Here is a 19,051-nt window from a genome sequence, read left to right as displayed (position 1 = left end):
AGAGATCAGGGAAAAAGGCAGTGGGGATGAAGCAGAAGTTAGAGGAGCAGAGACTGGAGCAGGGCCAAAACTGTAGTAAAGCAAACCCAACTCAGGGGCCCAAATAACAGTTTTATTAAACAGGCAACACACTACACAGCCCCATGAAGTTATTGGTTCTCCCCCCACGCACACACGCACTCACAATGGCAGCATGCGAAAGAGACTCAGTGGAAGAGTTGGAGTCCAGGTAGGGAAGAGAAATAGAGTCCAAGTCCTCGGTTGAAGAGAGGATGGGGGGTGATAGCTAGCTATCCAGTTTGGAAAGGGGTCTTTGTCCAGTAGGTGTTGTCTAGAGGGGGGTCACCGACAGGGCCTCTGGGTGGATAGGTGGTGCGGCACGGTGCTGGTCCAGATGGAGAGGACGTCCCAAAGAGTCAGTCTTCACTACCCCTTTTTATGGGGCAGACTCCCTCCAATCTCCTATGGGGAAGGCCTGTCCAGGCAATGTCAGTCCTGTCCCAGAGGGCTCCAGGTGTTCTTACTGAGCATGTGCAGCCTGGCACAATGGTGGGTTGCCTCATCTTTTGTTTCCTGAATGCTGATGGGTGGTTCCAAGGGCTGGGTTGTTGGTCCAGGTATTGGTGTTGATGGTTCGGTCATTCAGAGGGAACTATTTTTAGACCTACTGCCATTGTCTCTCAAGCACCCTTATTCATCCCCATTCATTCAGGAGCCAAGTTACATAGAAGGGGTAGGTGTGAGTCATGGGTTGCACAACCAGGCCGAGGGACAGGATGGAGACTTGACAAACAAAATGGAAACTTGACGTGACTTATGCTAACTTACATATGTAGGCTTAAATCATATAGTACCAGTAAAACAGTAATATAGAACAGTAAAAATCAATATAAACATAATAATTATACAGTGTAAAGAAGGAGAAAAAACAAAACAAATACAGCTTGCTACCAAAATAAAATGCTGAAGCTTATCCTATATCTTAGCTCACGTATATATATCTATAGAGAATAGAGAGGGAGAGAAAAAGTCAGAAATAGTTGGGGAAGGGGAGGGTATGCATTTTAAAGGAAAAAAGGAAAAACGGGGTTTTGCTACACTATGAGTAGAGGTATTCAAAGTAAAGATAAAAGGAAACTGCAGAAACCTATGAATAATAACAAATTAATAATTGTATGTAATTTATGAAAGAAAATGCAAGGCAAATTAATAAACCCCTACCATTGTATCAATGAACTTTCAGTGTAATATTCTATTAAAATTAAGTACATGGAGAAAGGTTAGGAGAAAGGTTAATATGGCAGCAGTCAGAAAGTAAATACGTTAATAGGAACCTGCTAGTCATTTTTTAATTTTTGGACAAGGTTGTCTTTCATTTGTGTGTGAAGATTATTAATGATACAAGGATTAAGCAAAAAAACATATTTTATTTTGAAGGCAAATGAACAGCACTTAAGAACTCTAAATGAAAGTTGAACTTCTAAGTTTTCCTCCAGTGCTGCCTAACGCTTGTATTTAAATTTAGTTTAGTTTCCAAACCATCAGGGAGACCATGAGGCCAGGCTTAACTGAGAGCCACACTGAGCACTAAGCCAGTTTTCTAGTACCATACTCCAGCTTGGTTATTACTCAAGTTTCAAATTACTACAGTAGCTTGACTAATTGTATTCATTTATTTTCTTAAGGCAGAATGGGGAAACAGAACAGCAAACTGGCCCCTGAAGTGATGGAGGATCTGGTGAAGAGCACAGAGTTTAATGAACACGAACTCAAACAATGGTACAAAGGATTTCTAAAGGACTGTCCAAGCGGTAGACTGAACCTTGAGGAATTTCAGCAGCTCTACGTGAAGGTATGTTGCTTATTAATTTCCTACTACCAGGGTACCGGGAGATTCCTCAGTTAACATGTGCAATGCCCAAATAGTCTTAATGAGTACTATTCAGATTATATGTTGACAGAGAACAGTAATGTAAGCAGATACGTAGGAATTCCTATACCAGTCAGAGAAGTAGTCAAGACAGTTCAGTATTATCTCTCTGACAGTGACCAGTACCAAATGTTTCAGAGCAATGATTGAATTTGCCCAACAGGCATTTATTTTCTAAACCTTATTAATTAAGAATGGTTTTATGCTCTGAAGGGAAGGGGTTATGGGCCCAGTCCTGGATGGTGAACTATGTTGGGAGGTCCTTACACTTTTGCAGTGCCATTAGTTTCTAAAATGTACGTTCAGTGGATGCTTTTTGGTTCCTGCTAAGATTTTGGCCCTGGCTGTATCTTGGGACACTAGGTTCTGCAGATTAGTAATGTACCATGTACAAACTATGTATCTGAAGTTGCCTTTCCTTTTTCTTCAGTGTCCCCTTGCCCTGACTTGCCTTAGTCCTACTGTTCATTATTTTATTATGGGTCATATCTGCCACTTCTTGTGTTTTGTGCACATTTATGCATAATGGGTGCATCTACAGGTGCACTTTAATGTGGAGTAGATTAATTAGCTCCACAGTAATGCATCATGGTCTACACATGTGCCAGTATTAGGGTGCAGTAAGCTAATTAACTCTGCCATAAGATAGTAGCGTTGGGGACAGTACTGTCTTACAGTGGGGTCATTTAGTGCACTGAAATACACTTGTAAGCACTGACCACTGGCATAAATTGCTCCTGGTCGGCCTAGGCAGCTGGGGGCCAGACCCTTGCCTGTTGCCTAGCCACACGACTCTGCATACTCTGCACTCTGTGCCCCAGCCAGACCCTCCAGGTCCCAGTACTACCACCTGGAGCTGACCCCTAACCCTGCTGCCAGCTCAGGCCTGCTCCACCCCAGCTGAAAGTGCTGCTGTCCCAGGAGCATGTGTAGACACTGCACTAGGGCACAATGTACTGTGGCTCAAAGAGCTCTGGAATTTAATCGTACTTGTAGATGCACCCAATGGGAGAAACACTGAAGACAATAGAAGAAGTTTTTATGTTACAAAAATCATCATGTTCACAATAAAGTGCATAACATAGTCATATTACAAAACAGTTGCATTTAAATTCAGCATTCTCTTTTAATTCCAAATGGAATTACTGCCTAAAGGTCAGAGGCTCCAAAATAATTTTAGTTAGGGAAAGGATTGGATATGGATGGTAAGTTCACAAAATTTAGTTCACTGTTATGCTGGGTAGCAGTATTTTTTTTTAATACCATCTGTCAATTTTAACAGTGGTTTGTCGGGTTAATGCTTAATAAAAGTCCCTCTGTCTTTTATATACAATGAATGCTTTAGCACATCTTTCCTGAATTTCCCCAGTCTGAGAACATTACCCCATAAAAACCTTAAGTGGTCTCTTTCCTCCTGCTTGCAAATGACATTGTATAATAACTCCTATCTGCAGAGGATGTGAATTAAGCTCCCATTTGTGCACTTTCTGTTACCTCAAATTATCCTATTTTCACAAAGATTGAATGGCAATAACTGTTCTTCTGTGATGAATCTTCTGTGGAAGACTTTTTACTACTGTAGGGTTGTGCTTTCTGCTGACTAGTTATTTATGGCCTCCATTTTAGATGATACTTGGCACATACCTTGCATTGACTCGCATCTAATAATTTTTCTTGTTTGTTTACAGAGAAAGTGAGCAAACTTTTTCAAATTATAGCTGTGTAGCAAAACATACAGGGTGTTTGACTGTTCAGGAATCATTGTTTCCTGTTTGATAAACTTGAAATAAAAAGGGAGAATAAAATACTTATTTAAAATATTTTATTCTATGTTTGGAAGGGTTATGTCTTCTGAAATCTTCTTGGAGCCATGAGCATTTCTTCCCTTCCAAAGTGCATCTAAACAGTTCATAGGGATTGTTGTAGACTTTGATAAAGTTCGGTACACCCAGATGAAATTCAGTCCCATGGTTAAGTAATGATAGTGCAACATGTAAACCAAAGAGCAGGCAGAGCAGCTTCCCACCATTTGGAAAGTTGAAAATTTTCTGATAAACCAGGATCCTGGTTTTCTCTGTTTAAAAATTGCACATTCTCTGTTCTAACCCCCCCCCCCCACACACACACACATTCTCTAACTAAAAGTGTGAAATCTGTGATTAAAATGAAATGCCGCTATATATATATATATATATATATATATATATAAAAAAATTAAACACAATGTTTTATTGATATATTTACAATTTTAAAGCAATTTGGAAGCCTACTGGTGCCTCAATCACTATAATAAAATAAGTTCTAAATACCTATAAATGTTGATACTTGATTTTGGGGTTTTTATCATGGAAAATCATGCTCCCCCTGCCCGCGCTGCTCACCAGAACACAAGCCCAGGCCTCTCACTCTCCCCCCACACCCCTCAGCCCTGCTGGTACCCCTCACTGCCCACCTGCAGCCCTCTGCTCTCCCAGCCCTGGTCCCAGAGCTATGGGACCAGGGACCTGGGTCTGCAGCCCTCTGCAGCAGTGCCGCCTCCCCTCACCTACAGACAGCATGGCCAGAGCGGAGTCTTTTGGTGGGGGCAGGTGTGGGCTGCCTGCTAAGGGCTCAGGATCCCTGCCCTGTTGCGCTCCACCGGGGCCTGCGGGGGGCAGGCGGTAGGGGTAGCAGGGTAGAGGATGGCCAGGGTGAGGAAGCTTATTGCTACTGCTGCAAGCCCTGAGCCACCCTGGTGAGGTGCCCCCTGCCCACCCAGCAGCAGTGAGGGGCACAACAATGCATCACTGCCCCTACTGCTGCCAGGCAGGCAGGGGGTGCCTCGCCGTGGCAGCACAGGGCTTGCGGTGGTGGCACCGAGCTTCCCCGCCCTGCCCTGCTGCGCCAGATCCTGCTTGCTGGGCTGCAGAGGCCCCGAGGGGAGGGCAGCAGGGCGCAGAGCCCTGAGCCTGGAATGGGCAGCCCACACCAACCTGCACCCCACACACAAATCTGGGGGGCACATGCCCCCATGCCCTCCTACTAGTAAGCACAGTGGTAGGGAGCCACCCCCCCCACCCTCCAGATGAGCTGCCCACAGCCCCGTCCCACTCCCCTGCACATGGCCCCGGGCCCCAAGCCCCACGCACCACCCAGCTAGGCGGCAGCCCAAGCCCCAACCCTGCCCAACTCCCTGCTTCCGTCCCTATGGGAACCTAAATCCACCCCCCACGCCCCCCAGCTTACCTGCTGGAGCTGTTCTCCAGGCTGGCAGCCATGTGCATGTGTGCACATGGCCCTCCCTGCCTGACCCCCCTCCTCCCGCTCCCCCCATCCCCCTGCAGGCTGAAACTTTGCCAACCTGCAGAGAGGTCTTTGCAAAAGTGGAAAATCCACATGTTCATCTGTAAAAATGAAAAATCCACGTTTTTCTCAGGTAAAAGCAAAAATCCACAGGGTTTTTTTTCCTTGGGAAACGGAAAACTTGTCCTTCCTGATAACTCAAAAAGAAATAAAAACTGGGCACTAGTTTTGTAGTCCTCATTTATTTTTGGAAATGCAGACTAAGAAAGATGTCCCAATGTTTGTATAATCCTGCATTTTAAGATATGTCTTTTAATGTTACTCATGTATTTCACCAGGTTTGTTTTAAGGCTCTTAGTGTGTATGAATGTAGGAAAACTTTAAAGGTGAAGTCCTGCATCCACTGAAGTTGGTGAGAATTTTCCACTGACTTCAACAGAATTAGGATTTCACCCTGCATTCAGATGCATCTTCATATTTTTCTTATATAGATGCTTGTAACATAACATTCCCTGACTCCTGGAGACATTATTGCTTTCCATGTCTTCCGAGATGTTGAATCTTGATTCTTAGGATATTTATTTACTGTTAGCTGCTGACTATTGAAAAAATTCAGATATGAAATTTGATCTTTGCAGTAGAAGTCACCAAAAGAAGTCACAAGTCATGGTTTTTGGAACTAAATCCATCCAGTTCTTTTAAATACATATTCAGGGTAGGAATATACAAAATCTATGCTACTATTTTAATTGATTTCTCTATGTTGAATGGGAGCCAAAAACTAGGAGGGATGTAATTCACCGGTTATCATTTTTTGATTTTTTTTTTTTTCCAAGCCAGTTTCCATAAATAACTTTATTGGGAAAATGATTACAAGACATACATTCACAACACTATTATATTTTCTCTTAGATGGTAATACTGCTCTGCTCGTGAGATTACGATGTTGCTCTTGGACATGTCTGGTAGTTTAGTATAAAATTAGTGGTAAAAGACTGGTATGAGGAAAGAGCCTCTCACTCACAGCCAGCGGAAAACTTTCACAACTTCTTAAATGTTACAGCAAATGAATTCTGGTGCCAAATTCAGATTGACTACCAGTTATGCACAGTTTTAAGGTCTGATGAAATGACTGCATTCCATTTTTTAAAAATATTTTATAAAGTAATTGTATTTTCTAGGAAGTTTCTCTAGTTGCAAAGGAACCACAAATGACTTTCATTTTCATTTCTTTGTGAGGGCAGTGGGATAGATAGCATTTCCTGATTTGCTTGAGAGGGTACCAGTTCGTTAGTGATGGTTTTCTTGCACATTGATCAGTAGATGAAACTCTCCAACTTCAACTCAGAAGCTGTGCTGCTGAAGTTCCTTCTCTGGACCTTCTCATGCACATAGCTATATGAAAAATGTATTTGTTTGAAGTGCTTGTTACAGAGGTCCTGATTCATGACTTGAGTGACTGTGAACTAAGGTGATAGTAGCTGTAATAATAATCAGATGTGTGTGTGATTTGCATATGGAGAAAAAGCACCACCTGCTGTCATACAGAATATTAAAAACTGGGTATAATTTAATAGGTCTGATTAAATTGTTGTTATGCACTTCCACAGTTTATGGTAAGTACAAACAGTCAAAAAGCCTAAGGCTGATTCAGTTCAGTCTTCACAGGTTAGTCTAAACTGCATAGATTGAACTGATAAGAAAGTGAACAGACATTCACTTTTGATTCTGGAAAAGCAGCCACATGCCTGCAGTGCCCCAGGCCAGTAGCCGGGAGGCACATCTTCCTGCTTGGCTGGAGCAGACAGCTTGGCCAAGGCTAGTCCACCCACCCTGTGAGAGGCGGTTTGTAGGTGAGGTACAAAGCATCCTGGGATGCTGGGAGACTATAAGTTAACTTGAATCTGGAGGGGATCTGGGACAGAAGTTCAATAAACAATTTAACCTAAATCACTTAAGTCTGATACTGTATCCACCCAAGTTAATCTTAAACCAGTTTCAGCCATTTTGAAAGCCCTTTGGCTAGGTACAAACATTCAAAAAGCCCTGAATTGATTCAGTCTTTGCAGGTTACTCTAACCTGCATAGATTGAACGAATTTGCAAGTGAACAGACAGTCACTTTTGATTCCAAAAATGCAGGCACATGCCTGCAGTGGCTCAGACCAGAAGCTGGATGTCGGGGGGCGCTAGAGCAAGTCCTCAGCTGGCAGGAAACTGAGCTGGAGGGTGGGGTTGGGGGTGGGAGCATGGCCAGGCCCAGGCAGGCCTGAGTATGATGCAGAGGTGGGGATTAAACCTCCACCCTGGCCTGCAGGAACCCCAGCTGGGGTGTGACTGGAGGGGAAGGAGGGAAGCAGCCCCTGACAGGGGTCTCCATCTCCCCCCGCCCCACATCCCCACTCACTCGCTCGCTGTTCCAGCCACAGGAGCAAGGGGGGTGGGGAGTGGCCAGACCCCAATAGCCTGAAGGGAGGGGGGCGTTTAATCCCCCCATTGCAGGGAGAGGCACAGCATGAGCACCGATAGGCTCCACTCGTGCACTTGGGGCTGCAGCGGCCAGATGCTAGCAGCCTGAGGGGAAGGGAGGGGGGCTTAATCCCCCCATTGCAGGCAGCAGCAGCTCAGGCACTGACACAGCGCTGGCTATGTCCCACGCTGAAGATCCCTTCAGGCAGGGCCCGCACTGCAGTGCCTGGGCTGGGTCCTTCAGAGGAGCAGCGTGTGGCCCCTGAGGCTGCTGTGGGTCTGACCATGGGGAGGGGGCAAGGAAGAGAGGATGTGACCTGGGTGCAGGTGTGGAGTGGGGGTGAGGGGAGCTGGGGCTAATCACAGAGACCAGCTCACCACTGTCTCCTGCTGTGGCAGCGTGGCCGGGCTTGGGCACCCCAGGGGACGGGGGTCAGTGCCCACTGTTTCCCAGCTCCTGCTCCACGCAGGGGCTGTGGTTTGTAAGCTGACTGTAGCTCCACTTATCTGTGGGAGCTGTTCTCCAGGCTGACTGGTAGCGACATGCATATACAGGAGACCCTCACCTTTCACGGGGGATACGTTCTAGACATCCCCGCAAATGGCAAAATCCGCAAATACGTACTGTACTGCGTCACGAACGGCGTGTGCCCCCAGTGACTGGGAGGCACGGCTGCGCTGGTGGCGGTGGGAGTGCAGTGGCGGGAGCCTGGTGGCGGCAAGCACAGGGCTCCTGCAGGTGCCACCGGCACTGTAACAGTGTCATCACGCTGCTAGCAGGAGAGGCCATGGGTTGGCATGACACCGTGAATATTTGAAACCGTGAATGCCAAACCCGTGAATAGCAAGGGTTTCCTGTACATGCACGTGGCACCCCCTGCCTGACTGCCCTCCTGCCAGGCCCCCACAGGCTGGAACTCTGCCGGCCTGCAGAGAGCTCTTTGCAAAACTGCAAAATCCACAGGTTTCTCTGCTAAAATGAGAAATCCACACTTTCCCCCGGTAAAGAGGGAAATCCGTGTTTTTCTCCGTTTTCCCATGGGAAATGGAAAACTCAGAACCCTGTTGATGATATGATGAGAGCACAATTTCCCTTCTTTCATACAGCAGTAGAGCACCCATCTGCACTGTGGAGGAGAGGGGTTTCAGTTTTGCCTTTGCTTGAGAGGTTTCAAATTGACATCTCTCATCTTCCAGGCAAATGCCATAACCCTTAGGCCAAATCCTAGAATGAGAAGTCAGTGACCTTTACTATTATATCAAATAGTCATTGCTTCAATGACCATTTATGCAGGGATTTAAACTTAGAACTCCCCTCTTTGAGGTAAGTGTCCTAATTAGTGATCTAGTCTTGCTCTCTTTTAATCTTGCTCTTTCTGATGAGCTGATTAAATCTTTTATGCAAAGTGAAACAGCTTCAACAGGAAGGTCTGGGAGTTTAAGAAGTTAATTTACCAAAATGACATTAAGATAAAATAAATCAACACAACCACAGTAATTCTGGATTCACACTGTTCTTCATTAGGGCTCATTTTAATAGAGAAGGCAAAAAACATTCTGCTTATTCTTTTACTTCAGTAGGCTTACACAAGGAATTGTACCCCACGATGGTGAAGTGTCATTAGTCTTCACAGGAATTATGTATGTGTGTTAAGTGGATAATAGGCTCCTGTAATGTGATATTTCTTGGAACTGGGTCACTGAATATGAGAAACCCTCTAGGTTAATAATGGAAACAAATGCCAACAGTCTTTTAAATGATGGGCAGTATTGGAAGTCACCATAGGATACTGCTCTTTAGGCTACAATTAAATGATGACTGAAAACTTTTGAATGAATGTAGCATATATCTATTATTAAGCCACATTGTTAAGTTTAAATTTCGATTGAACTAAAAAAAATAAACATCATTTGGTTAATAACCATCAAGTAATTTGTCTTGTTTTTGTCTGATTCCTCATGTTCTCTGCCTTAGGTGTACCTGAGCCCTGTTCCCTCAGTATGGAGCAAAGAACCTCTGTGCTCAAATAATTGCTGACATTTCAATGGGTGATTTCCATTCCCATCCTCTGCCTACACCCGAAATTTCAGTCCCTGTGAAAATTCCTATGTAGGAAGTACAATGCTCCTCACATTTTAAGCTGTTTACACTAAGGATTAAGAATGAATGTGAAGGAGTCTCTGATGGACATAGCTGTGCCTGCTGAAGCCTCTTCTATAGATGTTGTAATGCTGGCAATATTGCACTTCTGCTGGAATAACATGTTTCATTTGGAGTTCGTGATGTGGGAGCTGTTGATTTGTATTTTATTGATACAAAGAACAGTTGTGTCCACATGAATGCTTTTTACCAATATTCCTGTACTGAGGGAGCTCTCCTGATATGGACATAGTTTCTGCCAATATATGTGTGCATTCATTGATATAATGGTAGGATCTCAGTGAATAAGATTTTTAAATGTAAACACACACACACACACACACACACGTAAGTATATCTATATATCTGAATAACAGATATGGTGGAATGGTTTCTACTTTGTTTTGCTACAGTTGAGGATGGTTGCATATGCTGGAAACAGAATAATTTTGATAGTGAGGAATATTTTTGTGGTTGAAAGCATAAGTCTGGGACTTGGAACATCTGGGATCAATTTTTGACTGTGCCAGAGGCTTTTCACATAATCTTTGGTAGGTCTCTTTGGGCCATACCCATATTGGTCCTTTAGGTGCTTCCACTTAAGCATCGCTGTACCTGAAAATTAGGTGCCTGCCCCAGGAAGCCATCCAAACTGACTGGGTAAAGCACACAGATCCTCCTTATAAAGACAATAGGGAAGCTTAGGAGCTTCCAAAGAGTGCTCCGTATTATGTATTTATTTGTTTTGTATGCCACCCTCTCCCCAGAAAAGGCTCAGTGTGGCTTACAATATAATTAGGAAAAGAAACAGAATAAAATAGTACAGTGAAATAATAAATAATGAAGACTCTCCGAACAGTAGTCCAGAACTTAATCCGCCTGCTGAAAGTCTGCCCAAGTGAGGTCTTACATCACTTCTGAAAGATGTCTAGGCTCAGGCTCCGAAGGTCCTCAAGGGCTGGGGCGGGCAGTTCTAGATCTGAGGAACGACGAAGGACAAAGCACAGAGATGTGTGTGGATTCCTGCCCCTCCTGAGATGCCAAGCCAAGCTGCGTATTAAGCACCTCTGTTCACTTAGGATACTTCTGCTTCTGAGAGTACAGGTGCCTGACTGATTTTGCATAATAGCCCAATGGTTTGAACGCTAGCCCAAGAAATGGGAGGCCCTATGTACTAGCCCTTCTCAGCCTGGGGGGTTTTGAGCCCCCATTCCCCACCTCCCAGAAAAGTGTCCTAACACAAGTATCTATGGGATGACCAGGGCACCCTCTACCATTTCTACTGAAGATGCTGAGCCACTGTGCATCGGGAATGGAGGAGTTGTGGGCCCAGACAGAGCGTGTGCATACAAGTGAGCCTATGCACACAAGCAAGCAAGTCTGATTTTTTTTAGCTTTGTAGCTACAGCACTTAGCTTGTGAGGAGGCCTGGCTTTGCTCCCAGGGTTATTTTTATTTAACCAATGGCTCTGTAATGTAAATAGCGTAAGTAGTCCTGGGCGTATGGGCCAATAACCCATAACTCCTAGTTCCCAGGGGTATGTCTTCAATGGGTTACAGAACTGAACCCATTGAAGACATTCCCTCTGCCTTGTTCTCTTTCTAGGCTTGTTTTCTATAGCCAGGCTCTAGCTTCCAGGCTAGTATTTTAAAAGGCAGGTGTTTGTCTTTTTCTGTGCTGAACTCAGTGCTGTTGGCTGAATGAGGAGCATGATAGAGTCCTTTTTGGGAAATTAAACAGGTTAGGTGCCTGACCAGCACCCACCTGGTTCTCACTGGAATTTAGGAACTGGTCTGATCAAACTGGGGTGCTTTTGAGCATACTCAGAAACCCAAGAGCTGGTTCCCAGGGAATTTGCAGTTTAAAATAGAGGTGCTGAATGAACTTAGCCATGGTAATGCATTCTGTGACTGCTGGAATAGAGTCAGTCTGCACTGCTTTTTGGAGCTTGGGCACCTAAATACAAAACCAGTCCAGATGCAGCCCTTCATATTTTGCTGTCTCGGTTCCTTATCTGTATGTTGGGGGTGATAATGTCTCTTTTCCCCACCCTTTGTCCACAGTGTATGTTTACAGTGTTGGTTCTTTGGATCAAGGGCTGTCTCTTTATGATGTATTTATCCAGTGTTTGGTCAGTGGGGTTCTGATTTTGGCAAGAGTACCTAGATAATTCTTTCTTGCTGATTATTATTTTTATAGCGATTGTATCTGTAGAGTAATGGTGAAGATCTTAATGGTTTACATCATAAAATAGAAATGATATCTTCAAGCCACAGCTTTCTGGAAAGGGGTGGCCTGATCTGGGTAACAAATGATCCTCTGTAAAGCTTTGTCCATTTTTAGAACTCAGCTTAACCTGCGCCATTTTTAATGTTTGGACATGTTTGAGTTATGGGATTTTTCATAAGCAGAAATAGTTTTGAAGAAATTACTTGATAGGATTGGAAGCAGAATTGGCAGAAATTGTATGAAAAGATCACGTCTCATGAAGTTTCCAGTCTTTTTTTTCCAGCGTAAGGAGTTTGGATCATTCACTTAAATTCCTGGGTCAAATATCACTGGAGTCAATGGCAAAGGAGGTGGTAATCTATGTTTGCCTAAAATCAGACAAATAGCAGGGCAGGGTGATCTTTTAGAGACTAACTGGTTCAAAAGCATGATCATTTGCAGGCAACACCCTACTTGTCAGATGCTGCCCTGCCCAACCTTCTGCCTTGACTCAGTTTTCACAGTTATTTGGGCTTTGGAACAGGCACTGGATTAGCCCCCACCCCCAATTTTCTGGGTACTTATTTGAACTTCCAATTTTGTGAAGGGCTAAAATACTTTAACGAGAGGAAAGCCATGCTAGGACACTCTTTCAAACACATCAAAAATAAAATGGGAATTAATTTTCATTTTCTTCTTTAAAAAACAAAACTGAACATAGCCAGGTTGGCTAGCTGTTGCGTATTAATTATAAAAAGGCTGCGCTCCTTTGCTTCCTGTTGGATCCCTCAGAGAATTCATAATGATGAATTCTGAGCATTGAAATTATTTCCATAGCAAAACACTGTGAATTCATAAGTATAGGCTATGATTTCCCCAGAGGATAAGACGGAAGGAGTAGTGCAGCTGCAAGGGAGAAAGCCATTATTAAAATACAATACAGAGAATTCAGAAAAGCACGGGCCAAGGAGAGACCCTTCCCTGCTGCCACTATCAGGCTTTGGCTTTCTTTTGGAAATTATTATTTGTCATATGCCAGTGTTCAGAGATGCAACTGAGATGGCACCCCATCATGGTAGTAGATCCATGGTCACAACCATCCATGTTACATCAGAAGAAAGTTTCAGAGCCTCATTTTTTTTACTTTCAATACCCAATCCTGCCCCCCACCCCACCCGCCGCCTTCCCTCCAATCCTTGCTCTGTCTATCTTGTCATAAAGAGAAATGTTCATTACTCCTTAAGGAGAAACACACCCCATATTGAGAGCCCGTGCGGCAGTGGGATTTATCAGCCCAGGTGATGGACACATTCCCAGCGAGAAGCAAATCCTGTCCGGTAGAGGTTACAGTCTACATAAATAAGACAGAGCAAGGGTGGAAGAAAAAGCAGGTGTCAATATCTTGATTTAAAATGTGGGAAACTGTGGTAAAAGGAAATTGAATAATTTGCCCAAGGTCTGCTCTGGAAGTCTGCGGTATAGATGAGAACTGTCCAGTCCAATACAGGAGCATCCTTCCTCATGTACTGTAATATAAACGTTTTCTTCCCCCTTCCCCGCACCACTCTGAGTTATTCAATGAGAGTTTCTTTACGTTGCAGAAGTACATTAGTGTACAGCCATTTATATATGTACGGCACCCACTAAATAGTGACGGTTGTGACCATCTTTTATTTGATGCCCATATTTTAGGTCATGTATAAACATGTTTTGTCCTCAAAATTGCTGGATTTACTCATAAAGCAAAGAACATATTTGCTATATTCATAGCTTTAAACACCATGAAATAGATGAGCTTACATCTTTGAGTGACTTCAATGTGACACTTCTTTTTTTTTTTTTTTTTTTTTACTGCTAGCATTTGTGTGCATTTTAAAATATGAGCAAGCTGTCCAGTGCTACAAAGTTATTTCAGGAGCCTTTGAAAGTAGGCAATGTGGAGACATTTAATCTTTGTGTTAGAGTAAACTTCTATTGTGAAATGCAAAGTATTTTGTTTCAAAATACAGGAATGGTTTCTGCGGTGTCAGGAGTCTGTTTCCAGTGTTTTGTACACAGAGCTCGGGGCGAGCAAACACTCTTCCTGTTTCAGAAGATGTAAATGGGATCTCCCTGTTCCAAACTGAGCTCTTATGTAAGCCAGTACCATACTAGTGCCTCCAGACAGTATTCTGGACTCAGCTGTATTTAAAAAAATCAAATCGGTATAGTGTTTCCCAGCTTCACAGCCTCCAGGAGGGACTCTTGTAATCCACTAGGACTGTGTAGGAGCAAGCTGACGATAGAAAGATGCAGTTTATCCAGAATGCAGTTACCTGCCTTAGCAGCACCAGGCAGGCACCAAGTCCACGTGAACTCAGTGCTCCAATGCATATCCAACGTCTAAGCAGCTGGGGCTGCATCCATGCAGACCATGTGCCCCCGGGCTGCACACTGTCCAGGAGCACCCTCCTACTGCACTGTGGGCCCTTGGGCCAGGCACGCCAGCACGCTGCCTCTTCTGTTCTTCGCCCCATCTCCCACTGCTGTGCTCCATGGTACCACGTGCATGCAGACACCCTCTCTTCCCTTCACCGTTGCTATAATAGGATGCACAGAGGCTCCCTCTGATCCACTGTACTGTGCCATATGCAGGCATCCCTCCCTGCACAGAGCCATGTATATGCCACCAGCCTTCTTCCCAATTCCCTGGGATACCGGCTCCATGCGGCATGCCAGGGCACAAAAGCTGGAGAAGAGAGGGAGAACCCGGAGGCTCTGGCTACAATGTCTAGGCGTTGCTTTCTCAACAAGTCCTGGGTTGTGGGATTCACTTGAAGATGAGGGTGACCACCGATCTTATAGCTTCCAGAGCTAAGAATCTGACAAAATCCTTTGCCTTAGTCATAACACACTAGGTTAGATCCTTAGCTAGTGTAAATCAGCACAGTGAGGTTCTTGCCCACTCCCTTTTAGTTATAAAAATGCTATAGGAAAATGTCCTGGGTATGACTGTCAACTGCATCCATCTGGAGGGCTTGATGGCAACGTGGTGGGGCTACTTGTGGTAAGGTAGCTCCTATAAAACACCAGTGTTGCAAGCTCCAGAATAAGGCGTGTATAGGGCATCTCAAAACCCTAGCCCCCACTGCCTTGTGGGTACTCCTAGGTTGGAGAAAGACTACAATCACCCTCCCAGAAACATGCCCTTGCTGAGGCATTAGGCAGTCAGCAGCAGCTCTAACCTGTTGCTCTCTGGGAGAAGCTACAACCAGCGAGGCACTGAGTGTCTGAACTCAGTCTGGCCTTTGGTATCTGTCTCGATGGTCTAAAGGGGGATGGTAGGTCTAGGGCAGCCCCCACTCCTCTATACTCTTGCCTGGGCATACACACTGAAGGTCTTGGTGTGATGGCCACAGAGATCTTTTGCATGTACACCATGATCCAGAGGATCGATGGTTGGCAAGAAGATCAGACAAATGTCAACAAATGTGAAATGCAAAATGCAGTTCTAATAGTTAATTTTTTTTCCCCAAATACAAAAACATATGGCAAGGGGAAGGAGAAGGGGAGTATCTTTATGTGGGGGGAGCTGGGAAATGGGCAAGAAGGTATACAGTGGCTTTGTTTTGTTTTGTGTGATATGGGAGCGGTCACCACGATGGGCCCTGGTGCGGATAGCTCGTGTGTGACCATTCAGGAAGTTGTGTAGTACAGAACAGCCTTTGAAAGCTTGGTTCGGCATCAGTTCAGATGCCTTTGATTACCCTGTAGTCTGTAGTTGAGATTCAGATCAGGTTTCTACTAATCATAGCTTGCACATTTTCAGCACCTTGGGATATCAATCTTATTTTTTTCCTCAACAAGAGTAAATTTCCCACTTTTCATGTTTAATTAAAGCTTATATGAATTGCCTGTTTCCACAAACCTATTGATTGCTTAGTTGAGATGAGTTATTTGGCGTGAGAATTTGCTCTCTTAATTGTATATTCAAACACTAAAAAAGCATTGAAGAAAACACACAGGTTGGGAGACGAAAGGTAGTGAAGGCAAGAAAGTTCTGTTTAAAGGAAAATGTGCTGTATTTATTTCTAGGACCAGTGGAAAATGCTTTCACACTACCTAAGGAGTCTCAGGTCTTGTTAGTTGGCAGAGTGGCCTTTCTTCCTATAGTGGCTATACAGCCTTAAATAAAACCTCTTCCTGGTTCAGAGAAGCAGCAGCATAAGCAGAGGTGTAAACTCATATTCTCTATTCACCATGGGAGGTGTTAGCATCAAAGTCTAGTTGGGATTATTTTCAAGCTAATGCTGTTAAATAAGCTACTTGGAAAAAAAGACTCAGGCATTTTTAACTTCTTTGTTTCTACGATATGCTGGGTGGGTCTTGCAGCCTGTTTTCCGCAGAAAGTCCATTTGTTTATGAGGTGGCAGCTCTTAAACCTTTCGGCCTGGATTCTTTGCTACCGTGTGTAAATGCACGGTGCGTACAGAGTTTGCTCGGAGGTGCTAATGGAGGTGGAGAATCTCTCACCGACTCACTGTTGCTCATCATTAAGAAGATACTGCCCTGTCTTTCTATTGAAGTCCCCTCACATCTCGCTTTGTCATTTTTTCACACATCTGTCCCTTAAAAATACTGCTGTCAATCTAACTAGATTATAAAAGAATTGGTTCCCCTTTCCTTCAAGTATGTCAGTTCACCTCTTATTTTCCAGGCTATATTCTATATCATGCAGTATATTGTATCCTCTCTCTCCTTCCCCTTCTTTTCTGCTCCCTCCCCATCCCCCACCGGTCCAATTACAGTGTTCTGCCTCCTGTAAGGAAATAGCTGGCTTCTTCTTACCTTTGGAGACTCAGTAGATACCTTTGCAGCATCCGCACTTGTAAAATTGAAGGTTCTGGTGATGGCTCTGTCAAGTTTCCTCAGTTTAGGACAAAACTCTCAACAGCTTTGATAGTTGTGTTAACATTTTCCCTGCAGCATTTTATAATAAGGGGGAGTGAGCCAGAAATTCACTGTGCTTGTTTACACTAGCTGAAGATCTAATGTCGTGTGTCATGATTAAGGCAAGGAATTTTGTAGGATTTTTAGTTCTGCCACTAACTCTGTGTGATGGTATCACACCCAAGATCCTTTCGTCTGAGTACCTAAAGCAACTCACTGTCCTGTGGGACACAGTCGAACATGGGATAGTTTGGAATTTTGAATTGGAAACTATTCTGCTGTTTGGGATTATTTAGCTACAAGATTCAGCACTAACCATCTAATAGCAGGTGTCAAATTCATCCGGCCCCACAGGCTGCGTGAGGATGGCTGGGCTTGTCTGCAGGCTGGATTGGGCCCTGCTGGAGCCGGTGTGCAAAGCGTGTCATTAGGGCATCACAGGCAGCACAGTCCCTGTGCTGGCCCACCAGGCCACCCGCAGTGTGCTTCTGCCCTGATGCGGGGCCTGCATTGAAGGTGGTGCACAGACCATGGGCACTGCAGGCATTGTGTGGGTCCAGCACAGGGCACACACTGCATGTAACTCCCTGCTGGATGGCCCTACACGTTGGCTCTGTGGCTGGTCTGGATCAGGCCGTACAGGTGTTCGTACGAAAGACTGGTTTGACTGGGTTCCATGTGCTGCGCGTGCCCCGTGCTGGCCCTACGCGCCACCTGCAGCACAAGCCCCAGCGTGGGGCTGGATCCCCTGCGCACACCGCGTGTGGCACAGGGAGCCAGCACAGGGCACATGCTGCACGGGACTGGCCCCAGGCACTGGCTCTGGCGTGATCCAGCGCAGAGCAGTCCCATAGCCAGCACTTGGGGTTGGTCTGGCAGGGTCCAGCATGGAGTCTGCAGCTGTGCTGCCTGCCCCCACACACTTAGTACCTGTGTGCCAGTTCCAGCCCATGTGCCAGACTAGCTCTGCACACCACATACGGGTGCCGGGCTTGGTGTGAAACCCATGGGCCAGATCGTATGGCTCCATGGGCCAGATCTGGCCCGCAGGCTTTGTTTCCTACCCCCTATCTAGAAAATGATGAAAAGGGACAACATGCTCTCCAGGTTAGGGACAGACATTCAGAAAGCCTGAGCCTGAATTGATTCAGTCTTTGCAGGTTAGTCTAACCTGCAGAGAGTGAATTGGTTTGCAAGTGAATAAATGCTTGGCATATGCCTGCAGCGGCTCAAGCCAGAAGCCCGGGAGCACTAGAGGCTCCCCCGCAGGGAGGGCTCAGGGAGCAGAGCCACAGAGATAAGGTAGGCTCCACTGTCTCCCCCCACACACCACTGGCCGGATCTGCGCCTGCGCCAGGCACCAGCACCCTGACCTCCCAGCCTGCTGCTGCTGCCAGGTAGTGGGGGCTGCACACCATGTGGGGAGTCTGTAGGGGGGTCCTTACACCCTGTTCTCTCCCTCACACACCCGCACCCGACCAGATGAGCTCCGTGCTCCTGCTGCCCCTCTGGGGGGAGGAAGAGGAGGAGGAAGAGTTCCCCCCAGCATGGAATACAGCCTCTGCCTGCCCCCCCAGGATGGCAGCATTGCATGGAGCCCACCCCACTCCCAGCCCCACCGTGGGAGGAGGAGTGGAAGAGTCCCCACCCCCCCAGCATGGAACAGAGACTCCCTCCCAACCCTGCGGGACAGCCAACCCAGCTTGGCCCCTTTAAGGTGAAGGGGGCAGGGAGAAGTGTTAATTCCTCCCTCCGTCCCTTCCCTGCGTCCCGGGTCTGCCAGCTCCAGGGACCACCGCTGCAGCCCCCTCCCCTCTGTTCTGCAGAAGACAGGCTGACCCCGGCTGCTGTGGGGTGAGAGGGGAAGGAGGGAAGAATTACCCCCTCCCTGCCCACTTGGCCTTAACGGGGCCATGCCAGCTGGTGTCTCTGCTCCAGCTACAAAACATAGAGGAGGGGTCAGCCCTGCGGCTGGAGCAGAGAGCATCTGGGATGCTGGGGGAGCCTGGTTTATCTTAAATCTGCAAGGGGTCTGGGGCAGACATTGCATAAACCGGTTTGAGCCAAATCAGTTAAGTCTGATACTACATTCA

The 19,051-nt window shown here is 45.7% G+C and overlaps 1 protein-coding gene across 2 annotated transcripts in view; it reads left to right on the top strand.

Annotated features, from left to right (window-relative positions):
* Positions 1-19,051, top strand: part of VSNL1 (visinin like 1) — a 159,282-nt gene that overhangs the window by 64,700 nt on the left and 75,531 nt on the right. The window contains exon 2 of one of the 2 annotated variants that reach the window (XM_090031832.1): positions 1,690-1,852. In XM_090031832.1, coding sequence (XP_089887958.1) covers positions 1,691-1,852 — 162 coding nt within the window. In that variant the 5' untranslated portion in view covers position 1,690. Of the gene's footprint in view, positions 1-1,685; positions 1,853-19,051 lie in introns of both variants that reach the window. The other variant, XM_090031831.1, reaches the window with a different exon arrangement.

Source organism: Crocodylus siamensis, chromosome 1, assembly GCF_052110815.1.
Source record: "Crocodylus siamensis isolate JL-2025a chromosome 1, ASM5211081v1, whole genome shotgun sequence".
Taxonomy (NCBI): domain Eukaryota; kingdom Metazoa; phylum Chordata; order Crocodylia; family Crocodylidae; genus Crocodylus; species Crocodylus siamensis.
The sequence above is the reverse complement of the archived record's forward strand: the minus strand, read 5'-3'. Positions and strand labels throughout refer to the sequence as shown.